General features: G+C 41.4%; 2 protein-coding genes across 3 annotated transcripts in view; one reads left to right on the top strand and one right to left on the bottom strand.

Annotated features, from left to right (window-relative positions):
- The window catches only part of ARL3 (ARF like GTPase 3), a 37,848-nt gene extending 13,223 nt beyond the window's left edge, over positions 1–24,625 (top strand). For both annotated transcript variants that reach the window (XM_083441608.1, XM_083441607.1), the window contains exons 4-6: positions 9,432–9,482; positions 10,765–10,950; positions 21,197–24,625. In XM_083441608.1, coding sequence (XP_083297734.1) covers positions 9,432–9,482; positions 10,765–10,950; positions 21,197–21,244 — 285 coding nt within the window. In that variant the 3' untranslated portion in view covers positions 21,245–24,625. The remainder of the gene's footprint in view (positions 1–9,431; positions 9,483–10,764; positions 10,951–21,196) is intronic.
- The window catches only part of SFXN2 (sideroflexin 2), a 122,006-nt gene that overhangs the window by 41,408 nt on the left and 53,120 nt on the right, over positions 1–27,478 (bottom strand). The window lies entirely within an intron of this gene.

Raw genomic sequence — 27,478 nt, 5'->3', positions numbered from 1 at the left:
TCGCTCTGATTGTCTAGAAATACACAATCGCTTTGAGGTCCTCTCCCCTAGCATGGAAGACGAAGAGCAGACTCTATTTGAGGATCTCTCCCTCATTACAGTCGATCACGTATATGAAGATGAGCAGCAAAGTCAGTCCTCAGGGAATGTGCAGGCGACCTTGGAACGGACCGCTCACGGAAGAACCAAGACCAAACCTAAGAGAAGGCGTGTAGTGGTGATAGGGGATTCCCTACTGAGGGGAACAGAAGCAGTGATCTGTGGGCCTGACAAGATGTCTCGGGAAGTGTGCTGTCTCCCCGGGGCTAAGATCCAAGATGTAACTGAACGACTGCAAGGAATCATAAAACCCACTGACAAATACCCCTTCCTCTTGGTTCATGTGGGAACCAATGACACTGCAAGCAATAGCCTCCAGAAGATCAAAAGAGACTACGAGGCTCTGGGCAGGAAATTGAAGCAATTAAATGCACAAATCGTCATCTCATCTGTCCTCCCAGTTGAACGACGTGGCCCAGGGAGAGAGAGGAAAATAGTGGAAGTAAACAGCTGGCTTCGCAAATGGTGTAAACAGGAACGGTTTGGATTCTTAGATCACGGACTGCAGTTTCTTGAGGATGGACTTCTGGCAAGCGATGGGCTGCACCTCACAACGGTTGGGAGGAATGTTTTTGCCAAAAAACTAAGAAACCTCATCAGGAGGGCTTTAAACTGACTAATGTGGGGGAGGGAGACAGTGCTCCTGAAGGTAGGAGTCTATTAATTGATGAAGATGATCATCCAAATGTCATAGACCAAATGGAGCAAACAGCAAGCAGACCTAGTGGTGGGAGGAAAAAATCCTTAAATAAGAGACACGGGGGAATGACTAATGGACTTCAATGTCTGTACACTAATGCACAAAGCATGGGAAATAAACAAGATGAGCTTGAGCTCTTGGTACAGCAAACTAAATATGACATAATAGGCATCACTGAAACCTGGTGGGATAAGTCCCACGATTGGAATGTAAAAATGGAGGGATACAATCTATTTCAGAGAAACAGACCAGACAAGAAAGGAGGAGGAGTGGCGTTATATGTCAGGGATGTGTATACCTGTGAAGAGATCCAAGATTTAGAACCTCAAAGCCAAAGTGAGAGCATTTGGGTCAAAATTAAGGGAGAGAAGAATAATAGTGACCTCATTGTGGGAGTTTACTATAGATCCCCAAGCCAAACGGAGGACATAGATGATGCCTTCCTGGAACAGATGGCCAAGCATGCAAAAGGAAGGGAGATAGTAGTAATGGGGGACTTCAATTACCCAGATATTTGTTGGATGTCAAACTCAGCCAAGAGCATAAGGTCAAACAGATTCCTCACTGGCCTTGCAGACAACTTCATTGTCCAGAAAGTGGGAGAAGCAACAAGAGGAACAGCCATTTTAGATCTGGTCCTAACCAATGTCGATGACCTGGTTAATGGGGTAGAAGTGGAAGGATCATTAGGCGCAAGTGATCATGCTCTTCTGAAGTTTACTATACAACGGAAAGGAGCAGCCGAGCATACTAGGACTCAATTTCTTGACTTTAAGAAAGCCGACTTCATAAAACTTAGGGAAGTGCTGGGTGAGATCCCATGGACAGTAATACTAAAAGGAAAGGGAGTTCATGATGGCTGGGAGTTTGTTAAGAGGGAGATAGTAAAAGCACAACTTCAGGCAATACCAATGAGACGGAAACATGGAAGGTGCCTAAAGAAGCCAGGGTGGCTATCTAAAGAACTTTTAACTGAGTTAAGATTAAAAAAGGATGTGTACAAAAAATGGAAAAGGGGGGAAACCACCAAAGAGGAATTCAAACAAATAGCCAGCACGTGTAGACACAAAGTCAGAAAAGCTAAAGCACAGAATGAACTCAGGCTTGCTAGAGAGGTTAAAAGCAACAAAAAAGGCTTCTATGGGTATGTTCGTAGCAAAAGGAAGAACAAAGAAACAGTGGGGTCACTCAGAGGAGAAGATGGTGAAATGCAAACAGGGGACACAGAAAGGGCTGAACTCCTCAATGCCTTCTTTGCCTCAGTCTTCTCCGATAAAGAAAACAATGCCCGACCTGAAGAATTTGGAGGAAATGATTCAGCAGAGGAAACACAGCCCAGAATAACTAAGGAGATAGTACAAGAATACTTGGCTAGTTTAGATGTATTCAAGTCTCCAGGGCCAGATGAACTGCATCCAAGAGTATTAAAAGAACTGGCAGATGTGATCTCAGAACCACTGGCAGTCATCTTTGAGAATTCCTGGAGAACAGGCGAAGTCCCGGCAGACTGGAGGAGGGCAAATGTTGTCCCTATTTTCAAAAAGGGGAAAAGAGAGGACCCAAATAATTACCGCCCAGTCAGTCTAACATCAATACCAGGGAAGATTCTGGAGCAGATCATTAAGCAAACAATCTGTGAGCACCTAGAAAGGAATGCTGTGATCACCAATAGTCAGCATGGATTTCTGAAAAATAAGTCATGTCAGACTAACCTGATCTCATTTTTTGACAGAATTACAAGCCTGGTAGATGAAGGGAACGCAGTGGATGTAGTCTACCTTGATTTCAGCAAGGCATTTGACAAGGTGCCCCATGATATTCTTGTAAAGAAGCTGGTAAAATGCGGTCTTGACTATGCTACCACTCAGTGGATTTGTAACTGGCTGACTGACCGGACCCAAAGGGTGCTCATCAATGGTTCCTCTTCATCCTGGAGAAGAGTGACTAGTGGGGTGCCACAGGGTTCTGTCTTGGGCCCGGTCTTATTCAACATCTTTATCAACGACTTGGATGATGGACTCAAGGGCATCCTGATCAAATTTGCAGATGACACCAAACTGGGAGGGGTGGCTAACACCCCAGAAGACAGGATCACACTTCAAAACGACCTTGACAGATTAGAGAACTGGGCCAAAACAAACAAGATGAATTTTAACAGGGAGAAATGTAAAGTATTGCACTTGGGCAAAAAAAATGAGAGGCACAAATACAAGATGGGTGACACCTGGCTTGAGAGCAGTACATGTGAAAAGGATCTAGGAGTCTTGGTTGACCACAAACTTAACATGAGCCAACAGTGTGACGCGGCAGCTAAAAAAGCCAATGCAATTCTGGGCTGCATCAATAGGAGTATAGCATCTAGATCAAGGGAAGTTATAGTGCCACTGTATTCTGCTCTGGTCAGACCTCACCTGGAGTACTGTGTCCAGTTCTGGGCACCACAGTTCAAGAAGGACACTGACAAACTAGAACGTGTACAGAGGAGGGCAACCAAAATGGTCAAAGGCCTGGAAACGATGCCTTATGAGGATCGGCTAAGGGAGCTGGGCATGTTTAGCCTGGAGAAGAGGAGGTTAAGGGGTGATATGATAGCCATGTTCAAATATATAAAAGGTTGTCACATAGAGGAGGGAGAAAGGTTGTTTTCTGCTGCTCCAGAGAAGCGGACACGGAGCAATGGATCCAAACTACAAGAAAGAAGATTCCACCTAAACATTAGGAAGAACTTCCTGACAGTAAGAGCTGTTCGACAGTGGAATTTGCTGCCAAGGAGTGTGGTGGAGTCTCCTTCTTTGGAGGTCTTTAAGCAGAGGCTTGACAACCATATGTCAGGAGTGCTCTGATGGTGTTTCCTGCTTGGCAGGGGGTTGGACTCGATGACCCTTGTGGTCTCTTCCAACTCTATGATTCTATGATTCTATGATTCTATGCCATTTCCTTTCTGAATGTTCAAAAGTCTTCACATTCATTATCTTAGTAATATTTATGACAACAGTCATGTCAGATAAATCAGTATTATTTCCATGTTGCAAGTGGTGAACTGATGCTAAGAGATTACTGCTGCCTAACTGGACAATCCAACTATCCTGCTATGCCAGATCTGTCACCAATGTGACATAGTTGCAATGCTGCTCTCAGCAGCAGAGGCAATGCTAGAACAGTAGGTGGAGAAACAAACAGCAGAACACCAACATATACAGATAGCCCATAGTATCCCTGGAAATTCATTAATGACTCTCTACTGATAAGGTTCTACAAACAAGCAATTTTTTTCAAGAGCCACACACAGAAAAAAAGAGTGTCAGTTATAACACTATGCCAGCTCCATACCCCAGTGGAGAAGAACCCATGCTCCCTTCATAATAGGTAAAACTTATTATGAGTACAGTGCTTCTGCACAGGAACTCATCAAAACACTCCAGAGAATACAGTCTTACTAGGGTGATTCAGATGCAGAAAAGGGAGCAGTATAGTTCCCTGTCTAAACAGCCACAGAAGCAGATGAGTGGCATTGTGCCGCCCTGCCCCAGGTTTGTTCCACATAGTAGCAGTGTTCTATCAACATAAAGATTCTACTGGCAGTAATCCTGCTCACATTGGGGCTTATTGCTGGTGTATTCCCCCTGCCCAATTGGAATGTGGGATAGTAGCAATCACAGCCTTTCCATTGGGTGAAATTTGAACTGAGAACACATAGCCTGTTCCCTGAGGTGCTATCCTATACCAGCTCATTCAGTTGGCTTTTTGAAGCACAGTTGAAGAAGCATTTAGAAGGCCTGCTAACCAGAGGATCAAGGAAGACAAGTCCCTTGATGACATTTTGCTCTTTGGCAAGGTCTGCTTGGCTGACAGCTTGCCATATTGCTATCATGGCTTCATCAGTGAGGCAGTAGTGCACTGTTGGATGCAGAAAGGACTGGTGATGGACAAAAGTCAGAACTGCAAAGGGCAGACTGAATACTTGGGTTTCTCCTGCAGACAGCCACGAACCAATATCTATGGGCTGTATCCAGACTTTGTGTAAGCCTAGCACCCCGTGGAAAGGCCTGTTATATAGTATGGAGGGCGGCAGTAGTGGGGAGAGGGGAATCATCAAGAGTTGATCAGAGGCTGCCTACTTCAGTGGGGAGAAGAGGACAGAAGGCACTTTGTAGTGTGAGCAGTCTTTCACACATGCAGAGCCTAAAAAATCCTATATATTTATTTATATATTTATTTTCTATATAATTATATCAAAAGCATCTTGCAAAAACAAAATGTCCAGTTAAAACAATAAAAATGTGCAGATAAAAAGCCGAAGGGCAGTTGTGACAGCAAAAATGAAATAAATTGGAGGGGCCACTAGGGGCGCATCGGAAGATGGCTGACAATAACATCTCTCCGACCCACAGGAGGTAATTAGGAGGCTGTGATGGGAGTAAATAGCCTCCCTAACCCCCCAAGGTTATGGGGGGGCTGCCCTTGCCTGCTGTGCCCTATACCACCCCCGAATTTGTGGGGATGGGGGCACTAGGCAGAATGCCCTCCTGTGGATCTCGGTGCTCCTGGACGCTGTCTCTGATCTGCGCCGCTAGCTGCAAGAACTTCAAAAGGAACAATTAGGAAGAAGCGAATGCACATATTTCAAGGAAGGAGGGGGAGTAAAGACTGCTAACTGAAGAGTTCTCTGATAAACAAGACGAGTCAGAGAAACAAGAATCAATCATGAGAAGATATGCCAAGACGCGGTATGGCAAAGGGAATGGATGAGGGAAGGGAAAAAAACTTTCCTTTCTTTCCTCTATGTGATTAAACAAGAATTCCCCCCCCCCCACAAGTCAGAAATGCTGTTTTAATGACTTAAGCTGTGGATTTACGACTGTGTGGAGATGAATTTTCTAACCAAAGCATGTTTTAAGAAGAGCGTGGAAAGTTTAAGAGTTTTGGAATGACGCAGTTAAAAATACCGTCGCCATGTTGGTAAGCTCTGTCGGAGGACTTGAGTCTGGGAGGAGGAAAAGAGCTGTTTTTATATTGTGGGTGAGACTCCTCAGTGGGACTTAAGAACGACAGGTCCTGAGATTAATGATGGAAAGAGCGATGTTATTTATGAAAGTGATGATATATGGAAACCATCTCGATATGAGGATTGGACGAACGGAAAAATCCACACAGGATATAATTGGTGTTTATCTGCTTAAGGAGATTATCAGAAGAGATCATAAATAAAAAAAGAAAAAATATGCGAACAAGATGAGATGTGGAAACAGCAAGATAAGACTGGATAGAATGATGAACTTTATTTGGACTGATTTGGATATTAACGCAGTAGCAAGAAGATGATCAGAATCCCCCTTCGGAACTTGAAATATGGGTCCCCTCAACAAAAATTTAAAATTCGGCTTTGTAATTTGGAATTTATGTGATTTGATTTGATTGGTCGGTTAATAAAAAATATTTTTTTAAAAAAATGAAATAAATCTAAGAAAAGCAGGAAGTATATAGGTTGCTCAGTTAAACGCCCTGGAGAAAATAAAAGATTTGGACACCCAAAGGACACCAGTGTTGGTGCCTCACAAACCTGCCTGGGGAAGGGGATTAACAGGCAGGGCACTAGAAACAAGTGGTGGAGCAACGTGGGTGGGGTACCATTGCCCTCTTGGCTTCCCAACACAGCAGGTCGCTGGTGCTTATTGAGAGCGGAGGGGCAAGGTGTGGGAAGCTTGGGCCAGTGTAGGGTGTGGCAGTGGGAGCATTGGATTGGCTGCTCCTGCAGGGCAGCATCACTGAAAAGGTGCACTCTCTTGTTGGCACCTGTCTTAACATCTTCCAGCAAGGGAATCTTGAGGAGAACTTCCAAAGTAGATCTTAAAAACATACTCCAGTCTGGTAAAGAAGTGTATCACTGACATTACCGGGGAGGTTCTATGGAAGTTAACTGCAGGCTTCAGGACTCTGCACCTTTCTTTGATAGCAGCAATTAACTGAACATGTTCCCAGTGCAGTACTGCAGGCACATCCATTCAAAAAGCAGAGTATCTGTTATAGCTAGGATAAACGATTGTGGGAAGGGGAACTTAGCTGCTTAGTGATTAAGATCATTTTACCAGTCCCCCTGCCTCCTCTTCTACTGAGGGGAGGTAGCATATGCTACCGAATGTCTGTCAATCCTGTGTCTTGGCAGGTTTAGCTAAGTCATGAAGATTTCAAACAGTTAATCAACTATTCAACTCATATATCTATGCAGTTCTTGTATAGAGACAAAGATGGAAGGTGCTTTTTTAACTTCTTTATTTTTCAGTTTCTAAAAATACATATAACAATCCCCATAAAGCCCCACTGCCGAAGAAAGGAAGAAGTAGTGTATGTTTAAACTAAGACCAAATGGATACTTAGGAACCCCCATCATCTCCAGTCTAGGAATCTCAACAAGAAAACCTTGACGTTTGCAAACACAAGAGTAGGCAAAATTAATGTAAAATAAATTTTATCACTTCGATCCATTTTATAATTTATGCCATCATTTGCCCAGATTTCCTTTATATCTGATTCACTTTGATTGCCTATGGGCATTCTTTCTTTTTTTAAAAAAAAACAAGCCTAAATCCATGAGCAGGGGCATTCCCCCTTTCTGATCTATCATTTACAAAACTGTTTTGAAGGAAATGCTGGAACACAGAACCCAAACTAGCCCTGTGTGCCTTGGAAACAAGACAGCTTGCTAACTAAGATGCCTGTCTCTGCTCTAAACTGAAGAGTATTACACAAGTGAGAGGCCCCTCCAAGAATATTTTTAACACATGAAGTGATTGCACATTCATAAACATGCAGGTGTTCTTGAATGGGAGATACTCCAGCTACCCACACCTGTGCTATTTGGAAGCTATGCACAGTCAAATAAAGGTGTGTATATTTGAATGATTGCATATTCAGACACACACCTGCAGCTATTTGGCATTGAGCCTTCTAGTTATGGGAAGTAGGCACTTGACGTGTATCTACCTTGGTTGGTGCAGTGCTGTTCACTGGCATTGCCATAAGGTCTGCAGTCTCGAGTTGTGAATGAGATGCTTTTCACAAGTTACGCTTAGATAAGAGGTCCTTGGGGAACAGCCAGATGCTGTAGGGATCTGGTGGATGCTTCTGTAAGTGCAGCCTTCTTGTCTGAGCACTAAACCAGTGTTTCACCCTCACAACAAAAGTGCCCCATTACTATAAACATTGTCTTCTTTGGGGTAATATACCATTTTGCCCCATGGCTGGTTCTGTAACTACTAACTATCCTAAGAATCAAAGTTGTTGATTGCCAGGCCATATGCCCAAGTATTACAGTGACCCAGTTTTGATGAGCATATCTTAGCTTAATAAAACTGAGATGTGAGTGAGCCTTTTGCCTAAGGTCATGGCCCCTTTCCTCCCTACCATTTTGACACAATTTCCCATAGTTTCCCATTTTTCCCCAAACCTGGAAATTATGGTTACTATCTTTGGAAAAACCCAGAATTCTAAACCAACTTCAATATGTGGTCTACATTCCTGGCTTGTTACAAAGCTGGTAACCATAATTTCTCAGTCTGGACAAAATAAGAAGACACAATTCATTAGAAAAGGGGAGCCAAGATGGTGTCTTCCAGATGTTGTTGGACTGCAGCTTCCATCATTCCTGACATTTAGCTGGCTGAGACAGATGGGAGCTGTAGCCCCACAATGTCTGGAGGGTACCACATCGCCTACCCTTGACTTAAAGATTCAGGTAGGTAGCCGTGTTGGTCTGACACAGTCGAAATAAAAATTAAAAAATTAAAAATTGTCCAGTAGCACCTTATAGACCAACTAAGTGTGTTCTGGTATAAGCTTTCGTCTGAAGAAGTGTACATGCACATGAAAGCTTATACCAGAACAAATTTCATTGGTCTAGAAGGACTATTTTTTATTTTTATTTGAATTACAGACTTCCTGCTTTAATTGCAACTCACATGAAGGGAGAAGGTAAATGACAGCCTGTTTCGAAATGGCTTGTTCTTCTTTCAGCTTGTTAAGATATGACCATCCAAATGTGGCCACTGTCTATCTTATTTTCAGTTGGATAATATAAGCTAAAATTTGGGCTGAATGCATTGATTTTCTGGAATCTCTTCTTGCTGGCTGTAAGTTGTAAATGGCTAACAATAGCCAGGGGTAAGAAAATTTTCCATCCAACCCACAAAAAGGAAGAAGACATTATGGGGAGTAAGAAGATGCTGATGGGATATAAAGAGCTATGTGATGAACAATTTTTCAAGACCCCCTGCTTCCCCTTCTGCTGAGGTGTGGAAGTGCAGTAAGTCCCACCCACCCCCACCCCACTGGTGTAATTATAGACACATTTTAGTGCCTTATCACTAGGTAAATGGATGTTTGTATTCACACACACCAAAATAAATATCTGTGCCAAATCTTGCCAAGGTACAACCATCCACTATCAGAATAATAGGAATTTTCAGACATGATATATAGGTGAATAAAAGTTTTCCTGACTGCAGGTTCCTTAAAAAGGAAGTAATGCCAAGTCAGTGTGATTGGAAATGGGCTAGTGGGAAGACTTGTTTTTTCACATTGATTATTTCTTGGCTAATGTTGCATTCTTAACTATTTTGCCTTTTTTTTTTTTTAGATTTATGTCATTGATAGTGCAGATAGAAAGAGATTTGAAGAAACGGGTCAGGTAAGTAATGCACAACTTCAGGAAATCGCTTTACGCCTTTTTCTATAATGTATGTAAGTACATAGAACACTGTCAGACATTTGAAAAGGGACTGGTGTACAGTTTGCCATTTTAAAAGCAAGCTAAGCCTTGTTAAGTTTAAATTATTGTTTGCTGCCAAATGAATTAATGAACGTTTAGGCTACTCTTCTGAGTTTTTAAGTTCTTTTCTGTTTTCCTCAAGTAAAACCCAAAGAAATAGGATTGTTCTGCAGGGATAGTTAAGACTGGTACAGCTCTATCTATTTCCAGCTATCTGGCTACCATAATTAAGACTACAGAGATTTGTATAGCATGCAGGGACATAGTGCTCAATTACAGAACACACAGCATTGATGTGCTTCTATAATAATGTACTAGTGGTGGTGGACTACAAAGTGCATCAGAAAAAATCGTGCATTGATAATATTCAACAACATCTGTAAAGGACTTGCTAACCACCCATCTATGAATTCTGTGCTACCTCTGCCAGTATTGTTCCTTCTGGTACCTTTCACTGCAAGTTTAGGACTGAAGGGTTTAACATTCCCGGGCACCTGCCCATTATTTTAGGCCTGTTTCCTTACAGTTCTAAGACCATCTTACAACAAGTTTAGAATGAGATTTAGCAGGCTCCATTTCCCATTTTCTTTAACTATCTAATCCCTAACGCATTCATTGATATTATCAACAAATGATGTCTCTATGAGCACTTTGCATCCCTTTTAGTAGCCAGAACAGCTGCCTTTTATGAAGATGAGCTTGTTTCTGGATAGAGATTTTATCAGTGATGTCTCATGCATGAATTACAGTTGATTAAACTGGAACAAAGTTCAAAGCTTGCTGTTAGCATTCCTGCAGAATTTGAAGCATATGTAGGATAAAACCACCTGTTTTCAAGGGCCGCTCCATACTACTAGCAAGTCAAGTTATAACTGTGCCAGCATGTATTTTTGCTGCATCATCAGTGCTGATCTCTAGAGGGCTGGGATTGACAGTGCCTTGAAAACAACTGGTAATATTGGACTGAGCTAAAACTTCTCCCATTCCATAGACAGAGGGATTTGCTTTTAAATCTTTGTCTCAGAAATTGTATGTACCAGTTACTTGTTTTACTATAACATCTGTGCTTTGTTGAAACATTAGCATTTACTATGTGCCCTATATGTTACTAAAACATGTACAACTACTTAGATACAACAGTCAGCCTCCCATTGCCAAAGGCTTTTTAAAAATACTGGCTGCATCTTTATGATTCTTACAGGAGCTAGCGGAACTCTTAGATGAAGAGAAGCTAAGTGGTGTTCCTGTGCTCATCTTTGCGAACAAACAAGATTTGCTGACGGCAGCCCCTGCTGCAGAGATTGTAGAGGGTCTGAACTTGCACACGATCCGTGACAGAGTCTGGCAGATTCAGTCTTGTTCGGCCCTCACAGGAGAGGGTGTGTCGGTGAGGAGGCAATGTTTATTCTGGCAGAATAGCCTTTCCACTGGTCTGAATGAGAAATGCACAACCCCCTCCCCCTCTATTCTGGATCATAATGTATGATGTATTTTTTGCAAAACTGGAAACTCAACAAAACAAAGCAAAAAATGTGTAGCTTGGTGTGTGGAGGGAGGTAAAGACTTCTAACACAGACTCAGGCTCTCTCATGAGATTCTCCCTCCTCCTTAAACTTAGAGTCTCCATTACATCATTAGGGACTCATGATGCTGTTTCAACATTGCTTGCCTGATCTATATACATATACTGTAGGGTGGTATTCAACTAAGTTTTATTCAGAATACATCAAAATTAATAGTCTTAACTTGGCCATTTTCATTTACTGTACTTCAATGGGACTTCTCTGAGTAAAACGTACAGTAGTTGACTACCACCTATAGTCAGGCTGACTTTCAGTGAATTTTCTATTTCCAGTGACGACTTCCCACCAGGCAGCATTCTGTCTCTCATTCTCCCTCCCTCCCTCCCTCCCTCCCTCCCTCTCTCTCTCACACACACACTCACACACTCACACACACTTTAAGGGAGGAGACAAACAGTTCATTTTGGGAAACTCTTCTATAAAAAAAAATTGTTTGGCAAAATACCTTGCATTATATTAATATTAAATGTATCATGGGCCCAATGGAACATTCTTCCAGTTGAGGTTAGACAGGCCCCCTCACTGTGGAACGTCTGGCACTGAAGACTTTTTTTTTGTTCCAACGGGCATTTTGGTTGTAGTCTGATTTTAGAGTTTTAACTGAATTTTACCTTTCCTTTGCATTGTAGTTCATCTACATCACTTGGAGACAATTGTATCTAAGCAGTATATAAATTGATAAATTTGCAGTGTGCAAAGCTCTCAATGCAGTGTGTAAAGAAAATATTGAAACAAAAATAGTTGAGCATTAGCTGCTCAATATAAATTACATACACACATGCACATACATCACTAGATACAGAATAAGAAAGTGGCCACTCTGATCTCATATTAGATTAGTAAATTGGATTTTGCTAGCTTTGTGTGTCTTGTGGTGGTAGCAATGGAGAGCAGTATCCTATAAGCTATTTTAATTGGTCTCTGTTTTTGAATGTGACAGCTTTTCATTCCTTTGAAAACTGGACACCGACAGTGAGCCAGTCATACAAACTGCCCACAGATGGTAGAATGAAACATTGCCTATGCTGCAGATACGACACTTAAACACTATGGCCCCCATCCAGGTTGATTCATAGGCAATTAACTATAAACTCTGGTGGCTTAGTAAGGATGAGGATGCACAACTGCATACAGATCTATACACAGATCGCAACAGATCATTGAGGCCTGGATGAGCACCACAGTGTGGATGGGGAGACCAGTGAGCATCTGTCATGCATGTGGAACTTTATTTCTGCACACAAAATATCCCTTGCTGGATTGGCACACATCTGTCCACTCAGATATCTGGGGCCTCTCTTTGAGCTTTCATTGGTTTAGGAAACAACTTATACAAAGGAAGCTGAGTTACAACTGTTGGTTGGCATCCATCTGTCTAGGGAGACAATGGAAAAGTGCTCCTTCGGATGTTAAGTCAAACCACTGGATAGTTAAAGCGCCTGCCGTGGCTGTAAAGAATGATACGGGAGAGACGTGTTTTGTTGCAGTTGGGTCAGATGGAGGCATCTTGTTGTACTGATACAGGTGTACCATGGCATTTCTTCTTTATGTGCTCCTTCCAGTGGTCATTCCTCCTCCATTCACTGATGTGGCTGATGTGGTCAAAGGCCTTTGACAGGTCTATGAAGGTGACACAAAAGGGACACCTCTGCTCTCAGCAGCTTATGCAATGAAAAAATCATGTTGAGTCTTGTCTTCTGAGCTCTAAAGCTGCATTGTGACTTGGGATAGACCCTGTAGTGAGTGACTTTAATCTGTTGAGATCTGGGCAAAGGCTTTCCTTCCAGTACTCATCAGGAAGATTCCTTGGTAGTTGTTACAATCATGGCAGTCAACTTTGTTCTTGTCGAGGGTCATAGTGCTGGAGCAGTGCATGTCTTGTGGCGCAGATCCTGTTTCCCAACACTGCAAGAGAAGGCTATGGAAGTGCATCACGTCCTGTCCTGGGGCTTTACCACATGCCTGAGAGTTGATGGTGTTCTTCAGCTTGTCAAGGGGAGGGACATCCAGCTCTTCCAAGACAGACAGAGTCTGGATGCTGTCAACTTCTGTGCTAGCAACCATGTTTTCTTGCCAGTACAGTTTTTGTAGCGTTCTGCCCATTGCTGCATCTGCTTGCTGCGGTCTGTGATAATCTCTCCAGATAAGATTTTTAGTGGTGCAGTTTTCCTATTAGTCCAAAGGCTTTCTTGATGCCTCCGTATACTTTTCAAGTATTGCCACTATTAGCAGTGAGTTGAATGTTCTGACACGGCTTTCGCCAGTAATCATTGGCACATCTTTGCCCAGTGACCTGGCAATCAAGAGATTCCAGTGTGCTCTAAATGTGAAGTTTAAAGAATAGTTAATTTGTGCATTGAAGCTGAGGTAAATATAGAAGAATTGTTGCTTCAGCTCTTCAGGAAAAAGGAGATGTAGTGTTTCAGTCCTAGTTCACATCATTAAAGAACCACCCTAGAGGCTGGTGACAGAACATGGAAGTGTTATCAGATATTTATTTAGAAGGCTATAAAGAGAAAGTAAATATGCCAGCTGGGAGGAGGGAAGGTACCCAGGAGGCTGTCACATGAATAACAAGAGTGCATGTTGGCAACAGTGGATTTGAAAAGAAAATAGGACTTTCTGTGGAACAGAAACGTACAGAGAATGAGTTAATAGGGAACGGTTTGTGACAGCCCCAGGGCAGAGTATCAAAAAAAGAATAAATAATGACAGCAAACGAAGGAGAAATGGTTTGAAGGTCATTTTAATTAGTTTCGTAGATTAAGCTATAGTCTGCAGAACTCAGTAGTTAAGGCTGGGGATTTCAAGGTTAATGAGATTACATTATGGTTAATAAATTATATACATTTAGAGAATTTAACTATTATTTGAAATGGGTTTCTTTAAATAAAAATGTTAATTAAGAAAGGAATCCGCTGCGAGCTTGCCCTGTATCTATTTGATACCAGTGAAAGGTTCTGATCAAGAGGCTTTGAATGTAAAGAGTGCCCCCGGTTTATTTCCATGAGCAGTAATGTAGAGCAGCCCCATTGTTTATAATTGACTCTCACTCTCCTTCAATGCACCAGTCAGGCTTCCTGCCATTGTTCAGAGAAGATAATTTTTTACCATACCCAGATTTGTACCAGGCCTTTTGTTCTTCTCATTTAACAAGCTAAAGAGAGACAGGAGCAGGCTGGCTAGAAATATCCCTCATACTACAGAATAAGGGATCAGTCAGCTCAGCGCTTCTGTTTGCCAGTACACAACTCAGGTTTATAAGCTGACATGTGAATTGCCACAAAAGAGACTTATGGCATTTATGCTTCTCCACCTCCGCATCCACATGTGCATTTAGCACACAGACACCCCCACACACTGTGAGCACTTGTGAAAATACCAGACACCATTCTCTAGGAAATGTGTTTGCAGGCACATGATGGGAAAGCCCAGAACAGAAGTCAGTCTTCAGAGTGAAGCTACTGTAGTTTTCCTCCAAGCAATAAGGGCCACAAGCAACTGGAGCTGACAGTACTCAGCTGAATAAATGCCAATACCTTTTAAATCTAAGTCCTTCATAATTAGGATAGAATTTGACTATATTTGGCTCTGGAGTTTTATTTAAACAGAAATAAGAGGGGAATAGAGTTGCTGTAAAAGACTGCCCTTTTTCTTTTTTAGAAAAGGACGCCACAATATATTTTATTATTTATTAATTATACTACCAATGTGTTTTCATTTCAACATTCATTTCGTTGTTTTCATTCATGTACTAAATCAAACTAAATCGCAATGGGAGCAATGACTTCACCGTAATGTATAGGTTTATATTTTTGTATTATAATCTTACAAAATTTGTAAACCTTGAACGGCGTCAGGTCGTTTTCTAAAAAGAAGTCTTCCACATCACCAGCCGATTACTGGTGCAGATATCCTGGTTTGGAGGCTTTACTGTAAAAAAGAATACTCTGTATTTCCTTTTTAGTACTACTCTTACTGCAGTGACCTTTTATTACAGCCAATGATAGTTGGGGGAGGGAAATACCTTTTCACCTCTTTTTATCCCCTAGCCATTGTCCTTCCTTTCCCCACTACTCTGTGCGTACTACGTTGCAATTCACTCATCGTTGTTTTTAAGAAGTTATTGGGAAGTCTGTTCACTTGTGTTGACACATTTGCAAATATTGTATAAAGGCCTTGAAGAGTCTATGATCATGGGAGATTGCTTGATTGCTTGATTCCAGGAGACAAAGGAATGTGCAAGCAGCTAAGAAATTAGTGGGTTTTAAATATTAACAGAGGCAGAGAAAGGCCAGTAGAGATGTCCATGCCATCAGGTGTCCAAGACAGGACTGTGATCATACAAAGAGGCACAAAAGGAGATGGCTGGATTTTCTAACTATTTTTAACTCATCTAGCCTAGTTGGTAATGGCAGATTCCAGCCAATGAGAAACACACACACTGACACCTGGAGTCATTTGATCTTTATGCACTATCATTATTGGGAGACAACTGCCTCTTGCTATGTAAGTTAAATAAGGTTAATCAGATGATTGAAATAGGGGCTGTCCTTAAAACATTGCCAATCCTATTCCCTTACTTCTGGTTTCATTTTTTCTGTCAGTTTGTAACTGCACTTGTGATGTTGTGTTTAGCCATGTATAAAATACACTTATGCTGGCATTGTGGTATATAGAGTATAGGCACAAAAATATAAATGCTATGGTATAAACATTATTTGAAATTATCTATTTATATAGTTACAATGGAGCAAAACACACACACACACACACTCAGAGAGAGAGAGAGAGAAAGAACAAGAACAAAAAAACGAACACCCTAATCATACATATACTGGCTGTGATTATCCAGCATTGTTCTTGGCATCTTTATGAATAGTTCTATGAGAACATCAACTTGGTGTACATCAGCAATGACAATCTCAAATTTCAGATTGATTTTTTAAAAAGAGAATAAAAATAAACTGCTACCATAATAACTATATATTACGTAGTGTGGTCACATTTGGTATACTGTATACAATTATGACCAAGTCATCTCAAAAAGAGTAAGGTAAAGAAGGAAAGGGTATGAAAAAAGCAACTCAAATGACCAAGCAGTGGGAGCTTCTTCCGTTAGGAAGGTTAAAACATTTGGGGTTTTTTAGGTTTTTTAAAAAACAGTATCGCTGGAAGGACATAATACAGGTTCACAAAGTATGTATGTTGTGGAAAGTGTGGACACTCTGTCTCGTAACACTACCACTTAGGGCTACCTAAATGACATTGATTGGTGGTAGATTGAGAAGAAACAAAAGGGGCATTTGTGAGACTTCCGGGAGAAAAGATGGCTGACTAGTCGTCTACTACCAACACGCCATCAACAGAGATAATTACATGGTGATTAATGATAGCCAAGATGTAAATCTTGGTTATCATATTCTCTCTTTGAAAATAGGGGGATCAAAGGCATTAACCTCTAATGCTCTGAAGAAAGCTGCTCTTCCCTCCAGAGATCAGGAGGTTTTCAGATGCAGTGAGGAACTTGGAGTGAGGAACCACCCCCATGCCCAGACACCACATAGTAGCCCTATGCCTCAGGGCATTAGGTCAATTAAACCTCCCTTCTTTTAATTACCTCTGAGACTATGATGAATTACTACTGGGGTGATCTATCTGCCAATTAAACTTTCACGTGGAATGTGAACTGACTGCTGGCATAAGAAGAGGCATTAATTAACAGGCTGAAAATAAAACAAAAAGCATATTTTAACTGTTTGCAACTAAGAAAGATTATAAAGAGATAAGAGAACTGTGGTTGTTAAAAATTTCCATTTATATTACCTTTAACTCTCTGTACCTTTTGTGGAGTGTTGACTGCAAAAATGAAACTTAATCCCTTAACCGTGGGAAAGGAATGTGCTTTGGTAAAGAGAGAGACACAAGTTTTCAAGGCAGAGACTAGGTAAAAGTACTGTTGAACATGCCACTGACTTTTAGTGTCATGAGTCAATTATTGGGTGAGGAATTAAAAGAGCTCAGAGCTGAGATGCATAAAATGTTGAATGAAAATGGAACAGAGAAAGATCAGACAGACCCTGGGGCGGGGGGGGGGGGGACATGAGAGTGGGATGGTAAAGTTGGAGGCAGTAAATGATGAAATGGAGAGGACCGCCACATAAGTGCCTGGAGGTGTAGAATGGACAAACGATGGAGGTGTGATGCTGGAGAAGTGGAACAAAACCATTGACCAAGACATTAAGAAACCTTGAGATGGCAGAGATAGGGCTGACAGAGAAAGTATTCTGTGTACAATTTGGAGTGAATTTAAAGGAAAGATCTACCAAACTTCTGGCGATGCACTTGTAAAAAGAATGGAAGAAATGGAAATAGAAGGAGCGCCCCCCCCCTTATTTTTCTTTTATTAAATTAGGATGGAAAATCACAGCCAACAGGAAACAAGATTAGAATATATGGAAGTGGGAATGAATCAATGAATATACTACAAGTAAATAACTATGGATTATTATTCTAATAATGGAAGTTGGAATTTTATGGAGATAAAGTTGTCATACCATACTGGAGGAAAATTATTATTAACATTTAGTGATAGTAACAATTGGAGAGCCCCTTTTAGACTTTTTGTGTGAAAAGGAAAAGGAATAAACTTAAGTTATGTGTGGCTGAAGATTGGAAAAACATTGCCTAGCAGATCGAGAAACAGCTGGATATTTTCCTAGAATACAGCTGGATACCATCCTGGAGTGAACACTTTGGATATTTTGAATAATCTTTATAGATATAATTGACAGGCGGAGAATCTGAAGTCGTTTTATTTCTATCCTCTCCCCTCTCTTTTTCTTTTTCTTTTCTTTTCCTTCCTGTCTTTTTTCTTTTTCTTCCTTCATCTACTTTGCTTTTGCTTATGTTTTATTTTGTTTGTCGATGTCCTCTACTCTGAAGGTATACACAGGAAGGTGATGGATGACTGGTGAAAGACCCTGTGTGAGAGGCAGGGAAGGGAAGAACTCCCAAGGTGGGAGAAGAAAGGGAAGCTTTCAGGGAGGGGTCCACCCTCTTCTGTGTGAGACAAGGAAAGGGCCTCTCTTCTTTGTTTTCTTCTTTAGTCTTACTTAGATTAGTTTGTTTTTCATTATATTGTATGGTGAAAAGTTGCAATTAAAAATTATGCAAAAAAAGAAGAAACAAAAGGAAATACTATTCCACATAATACATTATAAGGGGTGGTGACAGCCATTGGTTTAGATGTCTTCAAAAGGGACTGGACAAATTCAGGGAGGATAGGGAGTTAAATGGAACCATCACATGCAGAGGCAGTACACTTGTGAATATCTGGTGCTGGGGACATACAACAAGGGAAGTGTAGTTGCCTTTCGTGCCCTGTTTGTGGGCTTTCTGAACGCATCTGGTTCTCCGTTGTTGGAAATAAGATGTTGCTCTAGAAGGGTTTTTCAGTCTTATCTAGCTAAGCTCGTCTTACTGTTAAATAAAATAAAATTGTAATGCAGATGTAACAACAGCTTTACTGATTTTATTTTCAAATTTCTGCTTCTCTAATTACTAGCTTCCTGTTTCTTTCCCTGCTGGCAAATAGCCACCAATTCTTTACCAGAATTTGATCCCATTAAGCTGATCTCTGCATTTTAGCTATCTGATGAGAACATTTATTTCCCATCATTGAACTTGATACTGACAATTATTTGTGTGGAGTATGGGAAACGGTTTACCTGCAGATTAAAAAAAATGTGTGTGTTTTATCCTCTTTGATCCAGGGAAATTGATCCTTTCCCCCTTGTAGTCTCTGTGTTAATTTCACACACTCATTCCCCACAAACCAATTAGGGACAGTCAGAATTCTCTTTGAACCAGCTCTTGCTATGAAAGTGATTTTTGGATGAGTTCCTGCCTTCAAAGTAAAGTGACCCAGATATGAATTGAAAAGCCATTTGGAGTTCACCTTTCCTCCTGCATAGTGCCTTGTCATTCTTTTGCCCTTGTTATACAGTCAGGCTCACAGCCACAGTAAATCCCATCATAAACTCAGCTTTATGAGTCTCTGCTGTGCAGTGTTCAGGTAGCTGAGTTTCCCTTTGGCGGAGCTCCTTTGTGGCATTGGGCAGTGTTAGAGTCCCTCTGTATGGGTAGGTTCTGGTCTGCTTCTACCCGGGAGATGGGGTGCCTGGTGGTTGTTTTGCAGGGATGTATCGTTTATGGGATTGTTGTGCTGAATATCAAAGGAGTGTCAGCAGATATTTATGACTTTAAGCTGTCTCAGCTCTTCTGCTTCAGCATATAAACCTACATTCAAAATGAATGAGGAGTGCTGCTTGCCTTGAATTCCATGATGTGTGCAAACACGATTACTGCTTTAGAGGCAACAGGAGCAGCAAAAACTGTTGCAGAAAGCTCTGTTATTTTTACAAAAACTGCTCTATGCAACCAGATTTCTAAAAGGTGCAATAAAGGAAGTTGGCATGTAAGTTTCCTAATTGTTGTAGAACTCCCTTAGTTTTACAAAACATTTACTTCCAGCATTTTGACTGATGTATGTAAGGCTCTTTCAGCATTTAGAATTTCTTCACAAGGTCTTGGGTAGCAAGGGAGCATGTGTCCTTGGTGCTGTAAGGGCAAACAAGCAGCTGTAGGGAGGAGCAGGCAACTTGTTGAGTTCTGAAATGTTCTACCATTACTTTTGGGAACCCCACCCAAACCTTTTTTTCTGGGGTATTTTCTACAATGAACATGAGTCAACTGTACTTGCTGTGCATGCATGTCCTTTAACAAATTAATCCACACGTGCTTTTATAAATTTTTTTAAAAGGAAGCTGAAATCTGCAGGCCTTCCAGTTATGCTGAAGACATTACAGTATACACAGCAACATGCTCAGCTCTGACCATTCATTCTTGCTGACACAAAACTGTGGGCTATTAAGATAAAATCAGAGAGGGCTGGGGACTTGGGTAAAGGTGCATGAAAACCAGCATTCTTTGTATGTCATTTCCTAGGCTTTCTCCTTTATTCAAAATCTTGTAAGTCATTGGAGAGATTTGTGATTGGACTAGACTGGTCAATCTCCAAGCTCTCTAATGAAAAGGATGTCAGCAAAGCTAGAAGGACCTCAGCCTGAGACTTGGGAGGACCACTAATAGATGGGCCAGCTTTCTGAGTTGCTATATGCTCTTGGTGGTTCTACATCCCTGCCTCCTTTGTTATTAGTGCATTTCTAAGTTCAGTTCCTTTTGCTAATACTTTATACCTTTTGCAGCTGTGCATTTTGCCACCTACACTGCCATAATAATAATAATTAATAATAATTTTATTATTTATACCCTGCCCATCTGGCTGGGTTTCCCCAACCTTGTTAATTTCATCTATTAAAAATTATTTATTGGAAGCTATTTTGTGATCTCATCTGCGGGTATCTCTCTATCTTTTCTTCCTTTTTTGGCAACTGCAGAATATTTATCAGGGTGTGTATGCATGCAGCTGAGTAAATTTAGCATTTCATAAATGGGAGGAGATGATGAAAATCTCAGAGCTGCAGTCCCAGGACTAGGAAGCACACATGTATGGTGCAAAAGTTAAATTGAACGTGACAAAGGTTTCTGTGTGGTTACATCCTAAGATTGTATACTGCTGAGTTAGCAAAGGAACCTTGATATTCCTTTGAATTTAGATTTACAGTACATCCTCTTCAAAATAAAGCAGGATAATAACAACCACACAGTTGTAAGTGGGTGGATCCATGTTACAATTAAAGCCAAAGAGGGTCATGTTGACAGAAAAGCCTGATAAAAAGGCAGTAATTCATAGTCCCATAACTTTACCAACAAGACAAGGGACGTAAGAAGGGCCATTTGTAGATCAGGTTTCCTAACCATGGTCGCACTAACAAGACAGAGCATTTCACATACGCTATTATATAGGATAGGGAAAAGCGAAACTTGAATGTGTGTTTGCAGAATGAGAGTTTAATATGAGCTGGGCAAAAGCTGACCCTTTCCTCTCATCTAATGTTCCATTTCTTTGTTGTCTTGTTTTTGAAGGATGGCATGAACTGGGTCTGCAGAAATGTCATTGCAAAGAAGAAGTAAATGAACTGCGTTGCACGGAATTGGAGGGGCTGCAGGAGCCAAACACGCTAGCTGGCTGCTAGCATCTGACCAAATATTTTTCCATCTGTGTGCAGCTATAGCTGTTAGAAATGGGAACAGCAGCTAAGCCTACTGCCCAAATTCGAACTTTACCTTCTCTCTAGTATCATTTCCCTCCACATATGCATTTCTTCCCCCCACCCCTACCCCTTTTGGCATAAATAGTATTGAGAGTCTCCACATTCATCTGACTAAAGAATAAGAACTGAAAACAGGAGCAGATTGACGTCTGCCATAAAGACTTCCAATGGGTTCCGCAGAGTGTAGGATGATCATAGCAATGTGTACGGGAGCCTGCTTCAGTTCTGAAGTCACTCAGGATGCTCACCTGGTGCCACTCAAAGCTTTTCTCATCAGCAAATGAGCTGATGTATTATTAGCATCTGTGCTTCAGTTTTAAAACAATACATTACTTTGTAGAATGCTGGCAAGACACTCCTATGGCCTCATGAAGAGCCTTTATTATAGCGAGATAACCAGGTGTCTGCCCTTCCTTTCACAGAGACCTGCGTTGTAACTCAAGTTCTTAACAGTCTGAATGTTAGAAGCATCAGAGTGCTAGAGATGCTGTCATTATCAAATAAAACAGTGTCAGACTGCAGTGCAGTGTTGCCTTTTTGGTTGGTGTAAACAGACCAAGAGCTCTTTGACATTCAGTCTCGTTGCACTGTAAAAATCCCTCCATGAGGGTGGAGTTTAACAGCATATAGTGGTAGTCAGTTTAGTGCTCTTTAAGTCTTAACTGCAGCGAACTGGTTAATTTAGGGGGGCGTGTTTTGAGAAGAGCTTTTGGTAGGCTGCACCTGCCTCCTATAAGCCATGTAGCAAATGTGCTTCTCCCAAGTAGTCCAGACAGTAATAGACTGAGATTAACAGGTTCAATGTCATATCCAAATGAGTTGTTGTGGGTGTATAGTCTGGGATTGCTTTTTTGTGAGTCTGCACTGCTTCCTGCACTGTTAGTTTAGAACTACATTTCAGAACTATCTGTGCAGGAAGTAACAGTCTGGATGTGTTCAAAAAGAGATGTCCCTCACTTCAGGAAATACCCAACCAATTTAAGTTGCAGTTTAGAGCAAAAGGTATAGATAAATCTCTGGCAAGAGAAGCATTCCTCTATCAGCCTTAGAAGAAAAGCCCAGAATCTATAACTTCTTAAATACAGAATATTCGTTAGGAAAATGCACGAAGGATGCACTCTCTCCTTTAAGGGAATAGTCATATAGTACGATTGCGAAATCTCAGCATATCGCTACAACACCAGGAAATGACATAGGAGGCTGCTTCTCGCCTCTGGGTCATCTGCTAGATTTGTCCAAGTTCAAAGTAATTTGGCGAGGGCAGTCTTGCATGCAATGAATTTAGCACGCAGCATGCAGATTATAACCAGAGTATAGGGCAGAAAATGCCATGGCAACTATAATGCCCTTTCTCATTCCTAGTGGGAGGGAGTAAACTTGCTTGCTAAACCTTGGGCAATGTGTATACATTGTGGAGAGCCAGAGCACAATAGCTGCTTTCAGACATTTCTTGACCATATTATCCACTGTCACTATATTGTCTTTTTTTTTTTTTTTTTTTGCTTATTCCTTATTAATCTGAAGAGCGTAATGGCAATAATTTCTAGTCCACCTCAACTTGGATTCTGTCTTGCTCTTAATTTGTGGTTGCAACAGACATAAATTCTAGATTAGATAAATTAAGTCTATATCCCACCTACTTCAACGGATTTGTAAGGGTAATAAATCCATAAGCAAACATTACAACAATGAGCAAGAATAAAATAAGGTACAGACAACAATCCAAATCAGTCCATTGAGAACCCCCAAGCGTGACAGCTAAAATACATATTTGCACCAACTGCTAAAACATCACTAAGAGTAGATACTTCCTATTCCTTGCTTTCTATGGGGAAGCTGGTGACATGTTGCAAATACAGATTTGCGTTTTAGAAAAGGCTTTCACTCTCTAGAGGTCCAGTGTGCAAAAGTGGCAGCAGATTTTTATTATTTTTTTTGCACTTGTAGCCCAATTTTAAAAGAAATATGTCTGCAACTATTCAGTCCAAATGTTAGAGAGAGGCCTGTCTGCTCATGCCATAATGTCTGGAAGCGTCTCCCTTAAAATTCAACAAACCTAACTCAGCCTGTTCAGTTCAGGAAGAAGTACATTTCCTTCAGTGTGCAGCAAGCTAACAAAGCGCCCCCAATACTTCCTACCCAGTTGACAAACTGTGAAGCAAACTGACCATGCTGCCTTCTCTGCTTCTATCTTTGAGCACAAAATACAGCTTTCTGTTATCTCAGACAGTGAATGCAGATTGCCCAAGGGCTGTCCTGTTTCTGTTTCTTTCTCATCTCTTGCTGAGCATATTTTTTTGTGGAAAATGGGATCTCACTGGTACTGGTGCAGCTCACTGAGCCAAAAGGAACTACGATGGTCCATCGACTTCAACAAGCAGCTATCATACCTGCATCAAGTTTGAATCATTTTGACCTAACTAGATCTTCTAAGAACTAGAAGACAGGGCTGACCCAGGGACCCCCAGAGGCCAATATCCTGGTTCTGAAAATGACCTCTGCCAGATGGATGCTTCGCAAATAAGTTGCAAAACATAGGACACTTACAGAACAATCTCCCTCTGTTATTTCTAACAAATAGAAAAGACTGCCCTGAGCAGGCAAATTTGCAACTTCTAACTGTTTAGTTCACAGTTCTTAAAACCAATCTTCATGGTTTTATCTAATCCTTTTTTAAAAATAATTTTATTCCAGCTCTGCTATTGGCTTTCACAATATCTGTTAGTTCTGCACTGAATGTAGTGTGTGAAAGGGTTTTTCTTTCATTTAAGTACAACAGCCACACTGACTCTTTACAAGTTGTTTCGCTATATATATGGTACATGTTTCCTATCTGAATACTGTGCTACATTTACAGGTAAGCCAGAATGGATGAAGTATAGCCTTGAGAGACCAGAGTAGTATTGTTCATGTAACATACTAGAATGAAGAAGGCATGTTTCAGATGTGGTTTAATTACTTGTTTCTTTGATTAAATATAGCAGGGTTTGCTCTCTTTCTTACATACCAGATGATGTTCAGTTGCTATAAAAAGCCATAGCTGCAAATGTTATCCATTACACCTTTTCTGTTCTCTCAATAGGGTATATCTGATTTTTTTGATTTTTTTTTTAGTTCTTAGTTTTATTCTCTCTTTTTGACGTTCATGAAAAGGGTGTGTGTGATGATAAGTTGGTGATGCTAAGCCTTGGTGTATATGTTTAGATGTTTCGCAAACTTGAATAAAATTTAGTAGAAATGATGCCTTTACGATTTTGTTTTATTTCAGAATGAAGTCTTGATTTTCTTTTAAGGAACTCCATTTGAATAGTCTGTTTGTAACTGCTGTACATATAATTCCTCCAGGATGCTGTGATGTTCTGTCTCTGTACAGTTCATTTGAACATTTAACACTGTTTGTTGTTTCTGTATGCTTATGATTTTATAACCTAATGGCTCTCCGATTGAATATATGTGATCTCTGGAAATTGCTTCCCATGGATCCCTAGGTACTGAGAGTCACAAGATTTTTACCTGTAGCAGGGATAGACAATGCAGTGCTCTCTAGATTTTATTGTACTATAACTCCCATGATCCCTAACCATTGGCCATGATAGCTGGGGCTGATGGGAGTTGTAGTCCAAGAACATATGGAGAGTACCAAATTGGTTTCTCCTGTTCTTCAGGTATCAGGTATCATATAATGCAAAGTGTAGGTGAGAAGTAAATCCCACTAAATCAGATATACTTGTTTTTCAGAATAAATGTTTAGTGTGTGCTACTGGGGGGCCCAATCTCCAGGAGGCGATTGTGCCCCCCTTTCACTTGTCACTGTGTTGATTTCTTAGAACCTCATCTTTTGACAATCTGATATAGCGTTGTACGTGGGAGGCCAGGGAACACAGAAAGAGGCCTTATACAGAGGCAAACCTAGCTCAGTGTTGTCTATGCTGACTGGCAGCAACTCTGTGGTTTGAGGCAAGATGCATTCCCAGTTCTACCTGGTGATACCAGGGATTGAATCTGGGACTTTTTGCATACAAAGCCAGTGCTCTACCACTGAGCTATGGTTTGCTGTACAAGAACTACATGCAAGAAGACATGAATTTTTAAAACCATGGCTGGGTTTCAGATTGGGCCACTGGTGACATATATGCTATCCTATTATATGGAAGGACAGTCCTGAAGCTGAGGCTCCAATACTTTGGCCACCTCCTAAGAAGAGAAGACTCCCTCGAAAAGACCCTGATGTTGGGAAAGATGGAGGGCACAAGGAGAAGGGGACGACAGAGGACGAGATGGTTCGACAGTGTTCTCAAAGCTACTAACATGAGTTTGACCAAACTGCGGGAGGCAGTGGAAGAGAGGAGTGCCAGGCGTGCTCTGGTCCATGGGGTCATGACACGACTAAACGACTAAACAACAACGTTATGCTATAGGAAATTTGTATCTCTTCTGTTATGATCCACCATTTAAAAATGGTGTTTTGTGAATGACTACTTGTGAGGGACGCGGGTGGCGCTGTGGGTAAAAGCCTCAGCGCCTAGGGCTTGCCGATCAAAAGCTCGGCAGTTCGAATCCCCGCGGCGGGGTGCGCTCCCGTTGCTCGGTCCCAGCGCCTGCCAACCTAGCAGTTCGAAAGCACCCCTGGGTGCAAGTAGATAAATAGGGACCGCTTACTGGCGGGAAGGTAAATGGCGTTTCCGTGTGCGGCTCTGGCTCGCCAGAGCAGCGATGTCACGCTGGCCACGTGACCCGGAAGTGTCTCCGGACAGCGCTGGCCCCCGGCCTCTTGAGTGAGATGGGCGCACAACCCTAGAGTCTGTCAAGACTGGCCCGTATGGGCAGGGGTACCTTTACCTTTACTTGTGCCACAATGTGGATAGTGATGCACATTTGAAGGTCTATATTCTCCCCCCCCCCCACTGAATTTATCATTATTATTTATTACATTTATATACTGCCCTTTATCATAATATCTCAGGGCAGTTCACAGAATAAAATACAAGATAAAAACCCAAGTAAATAATTGCAACAAAGCAATAACGCTCCCTTCCCACAGGCACATTTAAAAGGCTGTAGAATATTAATTGGTCAAAGGCCTGGTTGAAGAGGAACGTTTTCGCCTGATGCCTAAAAATATATAATGAAGGCACCAAGCAAACCTCCCTAGGGAGAGCATTGCACAAATGGGGAGCCACTACAGAAAAGGCCTGTTCTCTTGTTGCCACCCTCTGGACCTCAAGTGGAGGAGGCACGTGAAGATGGGCCTCCGATGATGATTGCAGAGTCCAGGACAGTTTATATGGAGAGAGGCAGTCCTTGAGGTCTTGCAGTCCTGAGCCGTTTAAGGCTTTATAGATCAAAACCAGCACTTTGGAATTGGGCCTGAAAGCTAATTGGCAGCCGGTGCTGTCAGGCCAGGATCAGTGTTATATGCTCCAACTGTCTTGTCCCAGTGAGCAACCTGGCCTCTGAATTGTGCACCAGCAGGAGCTTCCGAACCACCTTCAGAGACAGCCCCGCATATGACACGTTGCACTGTGAACAGATGATCTTCATGCTTACATGCATATTTGGATGTGTGTTCAATGTACACTTGTAGTGCTTTTTCCAGCATGTGATACACACGACAGCTTTCTTGTACATCCAGGCTCTCCGTAATTAGACTGGAGCACAGGTACATCACAAGTTGCAGAGTTGGCAAACTGCAGCTAAGGATGTCTTCTTCAAATCTCACTTCAGCCATAAATGGCTTGGTTTCCACCAGGTGCCTCAGTGCTGCTTTCTCAGTGTGGGGGACAATAGTATTGACTGAGGTAAAGTATGTGAAGCACTTCAAAATGTAACATAAATGTTAACTATCACTAAGCTTTCCTCCTATTTTTCTCGGTTGTTTAAAATGTTTTTTATTATAACCACTCAGGGGAAAACACACACAAGTTTCACAAATTCCTATAAACCCTATTTAGCATGGGCTTTTATCAGGGAGGTACAAGAATTTGCATTATTTTACAGGAAAACATGCAGGGCAAGAAGTGAAGAACAGTAAACCGAGCTATAAAAATATATCAGGACCATCTCCTTCACACATTCAACATCTGGCATGATGTCA

This window comes from Podarcis tiliguerta (genome assembly GCF_965153285.1).
Source record: "Podarcis tiliguerta genome assembly, chromosome: 5".
NCBI classification, from domain to species: domain Eukaryota; kingdom Metazoa; phylum Chordata; class Lepidosauria; order Squamata; family Lacertidae; genus Podarcis; species Podarcis tiliguerta.
The sequence above is the reverse complement of the archived record's forward strand: the minus strand, read 5'-3'. Positions and strand labels throughout refer to the sequence as shown.